Source organism: Magnolia sinica, chromosome 6, assembly GCF_029962835.1.
Source record: "Magnolia sinica isolate HGM2019 chromosome 6, MsV1, whole genome shotgun sequence".
NCBI lineage: Eukaryota > Viridiplantae > Streptophyta > Magnoliopsida > Magnoliales > Magnoliaceae > Magnolia > Magnolia sinica.
This window is the reverse complement of record NC_080578.1, coordinates 103,650,593-103,665,309: the sequence shown is the minus strand read 5'-3', so window position 1 is coordinate 103,665,309 and position 14,717 is coordinate 103,650,593. Positions and strand designations below refer to the sequence as shown.

General features: G+C 39.8%; 2 protein-coding genes across 17 annotated transcripts in view; one reads left to right on the top strand and one right to left on the bottom strand.

Moving 5' to 3' along the window:
- The window catches only part of LOC131249373 (disease resistance protein At4g27190-like), a 161,543-nt gene extending 157,380 nt beyond the window's left edge, over nt 1–4,163 (top strand). For 3 of the 16 annotated variants that reach the window (XM_058250099.1, XM_058250104.1, XM_058250107.1), the window contains exon 4: nt 3,984–4,163. The gene's annotated coding sequence lies outside the window, so the exon portion shown is untranslated. Of the gene's footprint in view, nt 1–1,250; nt 1,380–2,841; nt 2,860–3,185; nt 3,366–3,529; nt 3,728–3,983 lie in introns of those variants that run through there. The other 13 variants (XR_009172813.1, XR_009172811.1, XR_009172809.1 and 10 more) reach the window with 11 other exon arrangements.
- LOC131249375 (uncharacterized) overlaps nt 1–5,374 on the bottom strand; it is a 164,210-nt gene extending 158,836 nt beyond the window's left edge. Inside the window, exon 1 of the mRNA XM_058250115.1 lies at nt 4,624–5,374. Within this exon, the coding sequence (XP_058106098.1) occupies nt 4,624–4,632 (9 nt within the window). The 5' untranslated portion in view covers nt 4,633–5,374. The remainder of the gene's footprint in view (nt 1–4,623) is intronic.
- Between the last annotated feature and the right edge of the window lie 9,343 nt (nt 5,375–14,717).

The window sequence follows — 14,717 nt, the reverse complement described above, 5'->3', positions numbered from 1 at the left end:
ATCTGTTCATAGGGTCACAAAGACCTGAATGAAGAGGAAAAACAAATTTCTTATTGTTCCAAAACTTCTCCAACCCCAAAAGGGTTTCAATGGTAGACGTTCAATTCCTCATGGCTTTTTGCAGTGTGGTCCACTTGATAGTTAGATCTGTCTTATTTTTCGTCTCAAGACTTAAGAAGAGCTCGAAAAATGGATGGACGGTTTGGATATAACACATACCTCATGATCAGACCCACAGAACTTGTTGACGTCAATACAGTACTATATAGCTGGTGTGAGGTACACCAGCCAATCCGCTGCCCACCCATACAGTGTTGGGAGCCTTGCACAAAACCTTAAGATCTAGCCTCTTGAAACAAACTAAAATTATGGGATAATAAAGCAATGAAATAAATCAAAGCATCAATCACACACCACACAAGAGATTTTTACGTGGAAAACCCTCAAAGATGTAAAAACCACGGGACCTCGTCCAGATCAACAATCCACTATGAAGTAAAATGTTACAACCTTCGTCACTCACGTAGAAGTGGATAAATAATAAGAGAAACAAAAGGAAAAACGGAGAGATCTCACCGATTACGAGTACATAAAAGTGCTGAGATATAAATTGTACAGTAGATAACCTCCATGAGCATAACCTCCCTTCTATAAGTTTCCTCTCTCTCTCTTTTCCTCTCTTTCTCACACCTTTGAAAGCCCTCTTGTGTTTTTCAAGTCTTTCTCATACCTTAGAAAAATCCTAGGGACCCCTTTTTATAGTTTTAGGAAACTCCTTTCCACATCTCAGTTGCGAAAGGACTTACGACATGAAATCCGCGCAAAATCGTGAAACGAATCTGCGTAACCTCAACTGGTCGAACCGAGTCCATACCACCTAAGACCGGTCGTGGACCACCTACGACCGGTCGAGCACCCCGGAGAATAATTACTCAAAGCCGTTGGACTTTGAGTCGTGGCAGGACTCGAACCCACGACTGGTCGAGCAGTGCAGTGAACCACTCCAGATTTTGCACCCGCAACTCCATCTCTCCTCTGATCTGAGGAGGAAAACCTCATCATATAGCTCCCTACTTTTCCCAGATCAGGTGTTTGTCGCCAATGCCCACTCCCAGTGGTGGTGTTTTGATGTGTTGGGTGCTATTTTCATTCCTTTTGCCTCCTTCATTTTAGGGCATGAACCCAAAAATGATGCTGATGTAGATTGTTGGCTTTTGGGCTATGGACAACACAAGTATTATCTTTGACAGTGAGAGGTTTTTGGAGTGGAAGAGAGGATGTGAAGTAGAGATTTCCTAATTTAGAAAGTGATTTTGCTGGTTTTGGTATGGATGGAGAGCTCCAATGCAAGCCTTCTCCTTGTAGAATAAACTACGAAGGTCAGTTTTGTCTCTTGTTTTCTTTTTTCACTTCTCTTCATGTATTAATCTGTTTGCTAGGTTTGTCTTGGCATAGCTTTAATAATAAATTATATATGCTTGTTTAGATTAGCTAGAAATGCTTGGGAGTGTATTCTTCCCTCAATTCCTTTGTTCTTATGAGGTTATTGCGAGAGCTTGACAACCAATTCTATGGAAGAAGTCCTTGGCTAGACATAGAGATTCTATTCACAGGATAAGGTTCCATTTAACAAGTAGTTCTGATATGTATGTGCACTAATACAGAACTCCTCATAAAGAAATTGGAAACTCTACCCAATCCATGGTGCTGGTTGTTAAAGGGCACCACAAGGCTTTGTATCCTGTTGACTTCTTCCATGCTTCAAATTTCCATACATTTTATAAGGAAAAAATGATAGTCATAACCTTTGTTTTTAAACCCAGAATGTATCAAACAGTTGAAACGGATTAATAGCAATGCAGCAGCTATTCAGCAAATGCCAAGAGCATTACCAACAGCATGTGATAACAGATTTAATGGGGAAGCATCATCATCAAATCTATTTTAGAACATAAACCTGCGAACAAAGTGCTTAGAAGCTACTACAATGATTTAGGAGATTTGGAGCAGTTACAGGCTTGTTTTGGGGAGGGGGATCTCAGAGAAACAAAGTTTGGAGCTATTTCTAATTTTCTTTCTCCTGATTGAGCATGTGCTCAAGTAGATGGTATATGCCCTTGGTTTGTTTGACTGTGACTTGTCCTAGCTTGAGGCTGTTTCAGAGTGTGTTTGGTTGCAATGTGGAATTGACTCATAATATTCTAGCAACTCTATAAGAGTAGAAGCATGGAAATGATTGAATTGTAGTTACCTCACCTTGCACCATATTGAGAGATTGGCCTCCAAATCATAATGACATTCCTTTCAAGCCGAAAGGAATTGTAACCGCAATTTGTGTGCTAGTTCCTCGTTATAAATTCTAAGAGACATCGCCAATTTTTGTTGTTTCCTCTTGGCAAAAATAAATTTTCACAATTCAGTTCAACTATGTGTCCATCTTAGCCCATGACAGAGGAATAGAAATATGATATGCGCATGTTGGTGTGTATAGGTTTTACAGAAATCAAATAAAGAAGACCCCCTCTGTATGAAGCCTATAGAAGGGAGACAACTCCATTATATAACTTGTAGAGAATATTATAAAGCCTCTAGCATGGAGAGAACTCCTTTTCTAACTTATAGCGATCATCGTTGAGTCTTTGTCTCTTATTAGTGGCAAATACTAAGCTGTTGTGTCCAAATAAGGTGTCCAACTTGTAGCTGCTAAGTGATTTATATAAATAGAATTTAGTAGCTATGAGTCGAGCATTTGATTAGGTTGATAGCTCTTGCTATTTGCAGGCAAGCTTTAGACCTCTCTAACAACCTCATTCATGATGATCAGAGGTTGAGACCTGTATTAGGCTATTTTGCACTTGTGTAAGTACAGTATGACAGGAAACATGCTACTGGGTTTAGAAAGATAACCCTTCACTCTAGGACTCTATTTTCTTTTTTATTTGTTATACATAAGTATTCGCTAGCAGCTCTCATGGTGATTATTAACATCTAGTTCAATAGCGTATCGTGCTTCTCCTTTATCTTTTAACTAATATAGCTATATGCCTATTTACTGGGCAACTGAAGTTCTCTCTTTGTCGATACCTTTTCCAGTTAAGTTCTGATTAGATGTTAATATTGTTTCTCAATGAACACTCAATAACATCCCTTTCTTTTTTACTATTTCGTATATCTTTTGTTTGCAGGAACCAGTGTGGCGTCTAAGTTTTTACGTGCTAATGGAATTACTATTTTCAAATTACGAGAGGAAACTGTCTATTTACTTGGAAAATAGGGCATGTACTGTTTCAGTCCCGAGCATTCACCCTTGACTGAACTAGTTCAAAGGACATCCAATTGGGCTCTAGATGAGAAGATAAAATCAGGTAATTTTGAAATTATTTTCTCCTCACTTTCTTGTGCTGATTGTAGCTTTAATAGCTTTAAGGACATGATTTCTCAAGTTTGTTTGCTAGGAGGAAATGAATTTAGCATCTTGAGTTTTGTTTGCTTGGAGGATTGAATTTGACATTTTGGGTTTTGTTTTTAGGAGAATTTTGAGGATGTTTGTATGATAAAGATGGGACTTTGGTGATTTAGTGGGGTGAGATTTCATGTTTCTGCATGTGGGTTTTGTTCTCAAGAAGATTTTGAATGGAAAAAAAAAGGTGGGAATTTTGAATCTTTGAATTGGTGCTGAAATGGTGGTCTGATTAGGGTGGAATTTCAGTCTTTTTTTTTTTCTTTTGCAGCTGAGTTTTTGCTGAGTGGTTTTTTATTGGGTTTTTAAATGAAGAAGCTGAAAAGCTCTTCTTTTTTGCTTTATTTCTCATGAAAATGGTGGTTTTGGTGTGAGAATTTTAGGTGGGAGGTTTTCTTGTTGTGTTGAAATTGTTTCTCATTTGGCTTTTACTTTTGTGTTTGCATTGGTTTTGTGTATGAAATTTCATGTGGAAATTACTGGCTTTTGGGTTATGGTGGTTTTGGTATATTATCTTTGACAGTGAGAAGAGGGTAAGAGATTTTCAGAGTGTAAGAAAGGATGGAAAGGAGAGATTTCCTGTTTTGGGAACTAACTTTGCTGGATTTGGTATGGATGGAAAGCTCCAACACAAACCTTTTCCTTCTATCATACACTATGAAGGTCAGTTGGGTTCTCTTATTTTTATTTTTTATTTTTAACTCCCTTCCCTTCACGCATCATCTGTTTGCTAGGATCGTCTTGACACAGGTTTAATGGTAAATTATATATGCTTGTTTGGATTGGCTTGAAATGATGAGGAGTTTGTTCTTTTGAGGTTTCTATGAGAGTTTGAAAGCCAATTGCATGGACAAAATCCACTGCTAGACATAAAGACTTTCTTCACTGGCCATAAGGTTCCATTTAACAACTGGCTCTGATGTGTATGTGCACCAATTAGGACCTCTACCCAATCCATTGTGCTAGTTGTTAAAGGGCACTACAAGGCTCTGTATGGATTTTCCTGTTGACTTCTTCCAAGTGCTAAATTTGTTAAAAAATTATAAGAAAAAAAAATGATGCTCATAACCTTTGTTTTTAAACCCAGAAATCAAAATGTATCAGACAGTCAAACTCGATTGAAAGCAATGTAACAGCTATTCAGCAAATGCAGAGAGCATTACCAGGAGCATTTTGTAACAGATTTGGTCGCCATCATCAACTCTATTTTAGAACTTGGAGAACCTGCAAACGAAGTGCTTGAAAGCCACAATGTATTACAAGATCAGTTACAGGCCTCTCAAATTTGTTCTCAGGTACCTGAATCACTGGATGTAAAATGCCGTGCATCTTCAACCATAAAAGTTGGGAGTATGAAACAAATCCATGAATTTGTTAAATATTCAAACTTCAGCAGTCAAAGGAACAAAGAAAGAGGGCGTTCAGAAAGGAATGCATGTAGCCAACTGATACTTCTGTTGAGGAGACATCTGATACTTCAGAGAAAGGAATGCCTGCACCAGTTGGAAGAGATCAGCTCGAGTGCTTGACAAAGGATGAAATTCAAACAAGACTAGAGATGTTGCATTCAAGTTCATACATGTATTTACTTTTGTGGATTTTCTGTTGGTCTTTTTTTGGTAGGAAATAAGGTAAAGGGAAGTGTTTTAGCATGAGTGTGATGACAGTTCGAATTGTTGTTATGTATGCCAAAGTATAATAGAATGATTGTTTGAGGTGCATATGAATTTCATATTCCCTGTATATCTACCATCACACCCAGCAAGAGTACCCAAGATTTTCTCTTCATATGCCAGACACAGTGCAATCAAGAAATTGTTGCTCCAGAAAAATTTCAGCATTGCATTCTTAGGTGCATATACATTGTGATGAAAATTTCCTTCAAAATGTAGCTTTGTCAATCTTAATTCTTGCAGCAAGATATACAACATGTATTCTGAAGTTTATTTGAATTTTTTTTTTTTTTGGTGAAAATCAATGCGAGTTTAGTATAATGTGTTGCCGATGTCTTGGTACTACAGCAAGTGTGGTTGATAACTTGCTAACTTACACTTGGTCCTGTTAAGTCTGTAAAAGTGGCTTATTCATCTTTCTCTGCCGGGAAAAGGCATCTGATATCTCAAGTGTAGGAAACGGTCGCTGGACTGCATCTCATGAGACCCAATATAAATGCCACCATTGTCGTGCAGCTTGGTTGCCACTCATGTTTCTCTCAGTGAATTCAATTTGCTTTATCACTCTCTCATTGCCATTCAATTTCTTCAGATGCCCAATCTTCTCACCAGGTCTCTTCTCCAAGTTTTGAGACTGAAATTTTGTTCTAATCAATAAGATTATAAGCGTCCCCATCCCCCCCCCCCCCCTGTCTCTCTCTCTCAACGTCTCCTTCCCTCTCTCTCTACTCTGGCAAGGTTAGCAAGCCCTAACCGTCGTTCGTTTTTCTTTTTTATTTTTTCCTCTCCTTCATTTTTTAACTTCTGTGTAAGTGCGGAACGAGGCTGTTTGGCGGGGCCGTTTCGGATGCCAAACTGCGGGGCCAACAGTGATGAGCCTTAGAGAATTTACTCGGTACGTAGTTTGCTTCCATTGATATGGCAACAAAGACTTGGACGAAGATACCAAACAAATATCATCTTGATCCAAAAGCTTTGGTGCCACAAGAAGTTTTTAATGGTCAATTACTACTATTTCCAATACTATGATCCACATGAGATTCAAGTATTCTTATTTTTTGTATCATGTTCTGAAATGAGTTTTCAACACAAATGAACGATGTGGATATAAGAAGAATACATAACAATGGGCTTCATAATTTAGGATTCCACACACCTCGATGGATCCATTTAAGTTTGACTAGCAACGTTAGCCAATAACTATATCACTACTAGTTGGTGCTTTGTGGGAATACTCGCTCAACTCAACTGGACTCAACTCAAAAAAGCTCGATTCAACTTGGTTCGAAACTGAGTTCGACCTAAGTCGAGCTAATTTTTGGAGTTAGAAAAAATTTCAAGCCGAGTTCAAGCTTATCCAAGCTCGAATTGAACCTCAACTCGAATTGAATTCGAATCGAACCAGTTTGGTGACGTGTTTATTTTGATATTAATGTTGCTCACCAAGTGTTTGATGAAATGACTCAATGAAGTGTCGGTTGGTGGCGAGGAAGGTATTATGGATATGAAACAAATACCATTGTATCTTAATTTTGATGTTGCCTACTGAGTGTTGAATGAAATACCTGTAAATTGCTGATGTGTTTTACATGCTGTGAGAAATTGAAGATGCACTCCATATATTTGAGAAAATGCCTCACAGGCTTGAACTCGACTCGAACTGGCCCGAACTACTGACCGAACCGAGCCAAGATAGCCAGTCAGGCTCGAGGACTAAGTCGAGCTGTGCCAAGCTCGACTCAATTTGACTCTTGTATAGTTCTAATAGGCATACCCAACCTACACTATAGTAACTTAAAAGATAAAGTCAGGTTCACTTTCCACCGAGCTTCAAGAGGCTTAAATTTTAAGCTCAAGTCCTAGTAATTCACCCCAAGCTCAGCTCAAAGCATATCTGGACTAAAGTCAAATGGGTCCCTAGTCCATTGACAACCCTAACTTTTAAGACCTAAACACTTTGCCTTCAAAGCCACTTGTGAGCAATCATTAGTGGGTCAGCCCACGCAAGTTTCCTTCCGTAATTCTTTTTATACTTTATTTTTAAGGATTATCTTTCAATATTAAGAAAATCAAATTTAAATTTAATGTTAAATTTTGATTTTTATTTTGTTTGAATGAGAAAGCAATATTTGATGAGATGAATGTATCCTTTCCTTCTCCGAACTTCTAGATCTCTCACTCTATAAAAAGAGGATACTTTGTGCTATTCAGGTACTTAAAATGATTCCTTAAAAGAAAAGAATAGAGAATTTCATATATCCATTGTCCATTTATTCCATCCTTAAATGATCTAAGTTATTGATCATAATCTAAGGTTATCTTACCCATAGAATCAGAGATGTGATCATATGGGTATATTTTGTGGGCCCACCTATTCAGGTTGTCTTTCAATATTATCATTTCAATTAGTTAACGAAAAGAAGGTTTCTGTTATGGGTAAAAATAGATTGACTAGGATAACTCAAGACGGGAGAGCAACTTCCCTCGAGAAATCTACTAAGACATGGTTCACTTGCCCTCGTGGATGAGTTGGGGTCAACCAATTTTAACTACGATAAGCCAAGACCACTATCTGTCTGACCCCGAGCTCAATCTCCACTCTAGTGCACTTAAGCACAAGGACGAGCTCAGCACAAGTTCAAGGTTGGGCTTGGTCTTATACCCCGACCTAAGTAACCGACCATTCACCAAAGAAGACAGGTCGGCATATCCCACTAGGGGCGTACACGAACCAAGCTAGCTCGATTGGCTCACTCGACTTAACTCGAAAAAGCTCACCTCAACTCAGATTGAGGTTGAGTTCAAATCGAGTTGAGCTGATTTGTGGAGCTCGAAAACGAGTTCGAACCAAGTTCGAGCTTGCCCTAGCTCAACTCGACTCGGATCGAATCCAGCTCGACTCGGTTTGAATTGGCTCAACTTGGTGCAGGGTATATATACCCTTAAAAAAAAAAAAAAAAAAAAACTCCCTCCCTTATCTACACGGCTGCCTGCACGAACCCTAATCAGCTAACCCATTTGGCCATTTTCCTAAACCCTAACTCATCTCTCTCTCTCTCTCTCTCTCTCTCTCTCTCTCTCTCTCTCTCTCTCCCTCCTCTCTCAGGTGCTCACCTCACTGTCCGGCCATTTTCCTAAACCCTAACTCCCATGTCTAGTCGCCACATCGACTGTCCGGCGGCAACTCCCTTGCCAGGTCACCCCTGCCCCTGCCGCAACTTGAGAGTCCAAGTCCAACCACCGGTAAGCCGCAAGCCCGGTCGCCCCTGCCTGAATAGAACTTACAACTCGAGTTTAATGTTAAAGTTTTTATTTATTTTAATCTTTTCTCAAACTTACAGCTTGAGTTTCCTCTCTAGGTATAATTCTTCAAACACTTCATCAATTGCAGATTTGCAGTTTGCTCAGGTGTTAACTCTTTCCTTTTGAACAAGTTGTAATAAATGTATTCCATTTTTTGTTATTCTTTCTGCATTTGTGTTGATTCAACATGGTATAAACCAGAATCTGCAAGAAATACATTCCTCTGCATTGTTGTTATTCTATAGTTCTTGGTGCCAATCTAGGAAACCAGCCCAAAAGCTCGAAACAGGCTCGAACTGATCCGATTGTTGACTGAGCTGAGCCGAGTCAAGTCGAGCTGGAGATGCTAGCTCGATCACCGAGCCGAGCCGAGTTCGAGCTGGGTGTGCCTGGTGACAGAGCTGAGCCGAGCCGAGTTGAGGCCCGCTCGACTCTGTTTGACTCCATGTACACCCTTATATCCCAGTTCAGCGAAACCCGCCCTCTACCAAAGTCGACCTGATCTCAACTATGTTCGTTCGAGATCTTAGCCGAAAATCTAGGAAACCCACCACAACACAGATCTGCCCAAAATCTCAGTCGAGAATTTAGGAAGATCCTTACGACTTACAGTAGGATCCGAATCCTACTATGAATTACCAAATAAGGAGATCCCTCCTACTCCACTGCCTATTCTCAACTATAAATAAGAGCGTCTCTAATGGTGAAAGGTATGTGCAATCTCTAGCCTAAAACTCATTACTCAACTAGACCCGGATTCCTTACTTGACTTAGGCATCGGAAGGTCCACTGTACTAGATACGGTCTCTTTTGTTTGTCTCTTGTGCAGGTACACAAAGGTCCAGGGAAGGCTAATCAGATTTCTGCATCATCAGTTTCAGATAGAGATGTTATCTTTAATTTTCTTGTGCATGATAGGCCTACCAAGGCCCATGGTATTGTGCATTCAACCATTCATGGTGGGTTGTGAGTATTTGAGCCCATCAACAATGGTTCAATTGCACAACTGGGCGATGACTGCTTCACAGTTTATGTTGGGTTTTGACAAAATTGTTCAAGCTATTTATAATAAGCTTGTCTTGTTTTTTAGTTTCTAGTGTAATTTACTGTGAATGTACCATCATTAGGTTTCTGGATGTTTGTTTAAGAGAGAATTACAATATAGAAATCAATAGTTAAATACATTTGTAAACTAAATAGGTAAAGAGAAATGTAACTATTGCATTTCTATACTACAAAATTATCATTTTTGAGTAATATTCTCGTGGAACTAACAATAGTAGAATATAATCATTGTGGTTAAATATAAGTGATGTCATCTCACAATTACAAAGGTAAATAAACATTACACATTTCCAATTAATTACTTTTGTAATTAGAAAACAAGACATTTTATGAGATTTTGTGCTCCTTTGATTGCATTAATTTCAAGTGGAGCGGAATCATGTCTTTTCACTTTTCAACCCAAAGCTATTTTGATGGTGGGTGTTTTATGGGGATGGGCTGCTTTTGAACGATTGAACCTAAGGGATTTTGCATAAGCAAATGGCTTCCAAGCATATTTCACATGCTACACAAAAGTTGCATCATGGCTAATTTCAATTACTCAGGGTGGCTCTTAGTTTAAATTGACTTCTAAATAGGCATGTGCAAAGGCAGGCCTAATTTCATAATACGAGGCAACTTATCTACGACCCGGGATCTAGTGATGCAGATGGGATTCTCACCATGGGGGTTGCCTCAATGTATGCATCGTATATCTATGTTTTTATCTATTTCGCCAGATTATTTATAACATGGGCCGAAAAATGAAGTAGATCCAAGTCTCAGGTGGGCCACACATGCAAGAAATTGTAGTAAAAGATCATTATTATTTTTAGGCCACAAAAGTTTTGAATCAAGTTGATGTTTGTGTTTTCCCTTCATTCAAGTGTGCGATCTCCACAACAGATATGAGTAGTGTTATGGGAAAATCTGAGCCGAACCCTACCGAGATCGACTTAGAGAAGTCGACGAGCAAAGCTTCGGATTGATAGCATCCAAACTGACTCGATTTCATATTCTTTTGTAGAGCTTTGACACCGACCTGAAACTCGGAAGAAGCCTTTACCCATCCGACCTGTTGGCCCTGACCAGGATCAGCTCGCTCGGGAGCTTAGATGGTTGTGAGCAAGGCTCGGCCCGGATGGGAACGTGGTCAAGGATTACACTGAAGGATTAACTCCAAAAAAGCATGTCTAGAGAGTCGTCTGGTGCATGATCTCAAGGTAACGGCCGATATCAGAGCGGGCGTGGCTCTTGCTTGATAGCAGAGATCGTGCCGATATTGACGGACACGTTCATCTCAACCCAAAGGTATAAATAGAGGACATAACGACAGAAAAATGTACGCAACCTATCACCCCCTAAGCTTACTCTACTCCACTTATACCCAGATTCCTATCCTGACTTTGACATCGGAGGGTCCCCTGCTCTAGCTAGGGTCTCATTTGTCTTCCCCTTATGCAGGATATAAGGTTCAGTCCAAATACTCAGAGTTTAGTAAAGGATGAGCCAGATTTTAGCATCAACAAATAGCAATCATACATCATGGTGGTCCCTATGAAGTTTTTAATAGTGAGCATTCAATGACCATTGTTTCTTATATACAAAGTAAGGTTTGGTTGCTCAAAAATAACTTGAGCCAAGCACAGTCCAAAGTTTGATCAAGCTAATAGGTCTAATTCTGGTTTAGAGCCAAGCAATGCTCGTGCCCGGGCCAACCACCCCACAATTGCAACTCACTAGTGGGTTTCCCGGTGAGTTAACCCGGTCAAGATGAATTGGCCTAATGGGTTCATGGATTTTAGTAGTGTGTACCCTCATCAAGTGTGTGGGCCATAGCTGAATTTAGACCATGGATCATTTAGTTTTGACCACCCATTTGATAGCCACTGGTTCATATGGATTTCTTGATGTGTCATTTTGGGATATGATCTGTCCATGATGGGCCCACATACTGGTCAGGTACAATACCCCTTGTTTGTCTTTGATTACAAAAAGATGTAATATGCAGGTGGCCACTCCAAAAGAAACAACAGATGTTATACCTAAAATCTAAATTCACCTGGCATGGCTCACCTGAGTCACGTCGAGTTAATGGATTGGATGGAATATAAATGCCCTGGTGGTCCCTATATAAAACTATTGGCCTCTATTGCAAGTTTTCCTCTTATTGTAGTATACCTCATCAGTTTTGGATCCGTCGTTTGTGTTTAGAATGCATTGGAATCCAAACCACAATTACATTGGAACTGAGTTGATTTAAATCTTTAATTGTGTAACAGCTTATAATTGAAATGCACTTGAATAAATAAATAAATTGTATTTGGATGTTTGTAATTGTAGTAAATAAAATTGGTTACACTATTTATAGGAAATTGAATTTGATCAATTAAATCAGTTTTAATATTTCAAATTAATGTAATTATGTGATATTTGATGGGACGATTGTAATAAATCCATTGAAATATATACTTTAACCAAAATTGACAAAATTCCGAGCTTCAAGTAGGCCACAAATGAGTGATTCGATTTTATTTTATTTTTTTAACTATCCAATTAAATGGCTAACATTGGACATTTTGGATCATTCTTTCATGTGATTTTATTTGTTGTAGCTGATAATTGGACTATTTTAGGTTATCATTGCCATGTGCATGGCAGATTAATGGCCTGGCAATACATTTGTCAAAAATGCGACTCTTATCATTTTAAAAAGCGAGCTAAAAAAATTCTTTAACTCTAATTACACCCGACTCATAATAAAAAGGTGAGATTCCAAAATACTATAAAACTTGTATTTCAAATACCTCCTATTTCATTATCTCCAAAAACCTCAACGCCAAACATAAAAAGTTGATATGAGAAATCTATTTACATATAAATACATTCAAAGCTAGGTTCCTAAACAACCTATTATAATTTTTGAGTTCCACAAACAGAGTAGATCTAAAGAAAGTTACACCCACATGGAGCTTGATAGCAACACTTAATGAATCTATGCTAGACATTTCAACTTTGCAGACTTGTCAGAGATGTGATGCATTCATCAAGACATGAATTAGACATTGCCCTTGCTTGGACCGAGCTCCCTCTACCATGATGTGGTGGGATTTGGTTGGCTCCAGGCCACTATTAGATATAGGGTAATGCAAGGCATGTTTGGAAGGGATTCAAATTGGTTACTTATGTGCCTATACCAAGCTTAGCACAAGCACGATACGATAGGATTTTGTTGGACGGTGGGCCACTATAAGAGGGATGAAGATTGGGTATTACCTCACCTGTATCGATGTTGACAAGGCATGTGGTGGTGGGATTTGATTGGCCATAAGTCACTGTTAGAGGTGGGCCCACTTGAGTACATACGTGATGGAATAACTTTCAAACATAATTTGTGTGAACCCTACCTCTAAATAGAGGCATGTCCGCCAATCAAACCCCACCACATCATGCATGTATGGACAGCCGGACAGACCATGGCAATATCCAATCCACTTCTGTAGAAGAGATGGCCATACAAAGCATGTATGAAAGTTATTTGGTCGAATACGTACACGAGCAGGCCTAACCTTTAATAACAGACTGTCATCTAATCAGATCTCATCACATTGTGCCTCTGCTTAGTCAGGTGACACAACATGCAAAGTAGATTAGGAGATGCACTTGTCCGTACTTACATAGGTACCAAAGGCATGACAGGATTTGATTGGATAACAGGCTACTGTGAAAAACAAGTCCAACCGAATATATATTCAACAACTTTCAAACATGATTTGCAGGCTTATTTCATTATCAATTTGACCTACGGTCAAATTGCACTACCCTAACCGTACCTAATCAGAGTACATTCATCAGGTAGAGGGGCCTGGTCCAAAACTCTGGCCATACAACTTATCAAGCGGACCAACGTTTGGATAACCCGATGGCTGGGAAAAAATGACCCACGGTTCTTATTTGCCGAACACGTGTGGTCCACACGACGAGGGTCATGCTCAAATCGGCACAACCGGTATGGTCCACATGATGAGTGGGCCACTCGTATCATGTGGACCGCTCTTACAATGAGCCCCACGGGATGAATCTTCTCGATTCTTCGCAAGACTGTGCAACATTGACCCGGTGCACATAGCTGTATTTGGATTGTTGGCATTCACATCACCTATCTGGACCGTCTATCAGGTCCAAACGATCATTTCTTCTGTTGCTGAGAAATATTATAGCAATCGGATGGTATTGGACATCTGTGATTGGACCCTTCTTCTAGAAACTACCTAGTCCATCCATTTTTGCATGCACTTACTGGACGGTTCGGAGCATAGTCTGATTTTCAAGGTAGCCTATAAAGAGCGAGCTGTACCTAACGAACGGTCCAGATGTTCCCACAAGTCCAAATACTAAGATGTGCACGGGTAGCCAGCCAGTTGGGCCAGGTCTTGGGCTTGGCGGGCTTGTGGGCTTTAAATCTAGACCCACTTTAATGTAAGATATGGGCTCTTCATAAAGTGTGACCCATACACTTTCATATAAGATCTACGCTGTTCATAAAGTGTGACCCATCAAGCATGATATATGACCAAAATGCCCTTGTATTTGAAATAGGTCTGGTTTGGGCTATCTGACGGGCTCCTAACTATAGGCCCAGTATTCCTACCCAACGGTCAGGCCCGAAGCCCAATGGGTCTGCCGGCTCCATTGCTCAAATGCTCCTGGCCAAAAGCCAAATCCAAGATACAGTTGCCAAAGCCAGGTGTCCATTAGAAAAAGTGTAGTTTATTGACGGTGGTGATTCTCTACATGTTGGGCCATGGTTCGGTGATCCGAACCGTTGATCTAATGAGATGTGGCTGGGAAATATTTTGGGTGTCCATCCAAGGAGAGGCCCATCATAAAATAAAATTAAAAAAGTTTGGACCGTTGAAACATGGCCCCACGTGTATGTATTCCTGTCCGTCAGCTGATGAGGGACCAACTCCTTTTAGGAACGGAACCCTCAACAGCACCTGTTTTACCCAACAATCCAAGCTTGTGGGGTCCATCATTAAAATCCAGACCGTACATCAGGTCCTATCCTAGATTATAGAACTTAAAGAAAAGAATCAGTGAGATCCACATTTCCTCCGGGCCACACCACAGGGGAAAATGGAGATGGGATACCAGTCATAGGTTCGTGTGTGGGGACATCATGGTGTGTATCGTTCATCAAACCCATCTATCATGTGTAATTCACCACCATGAAC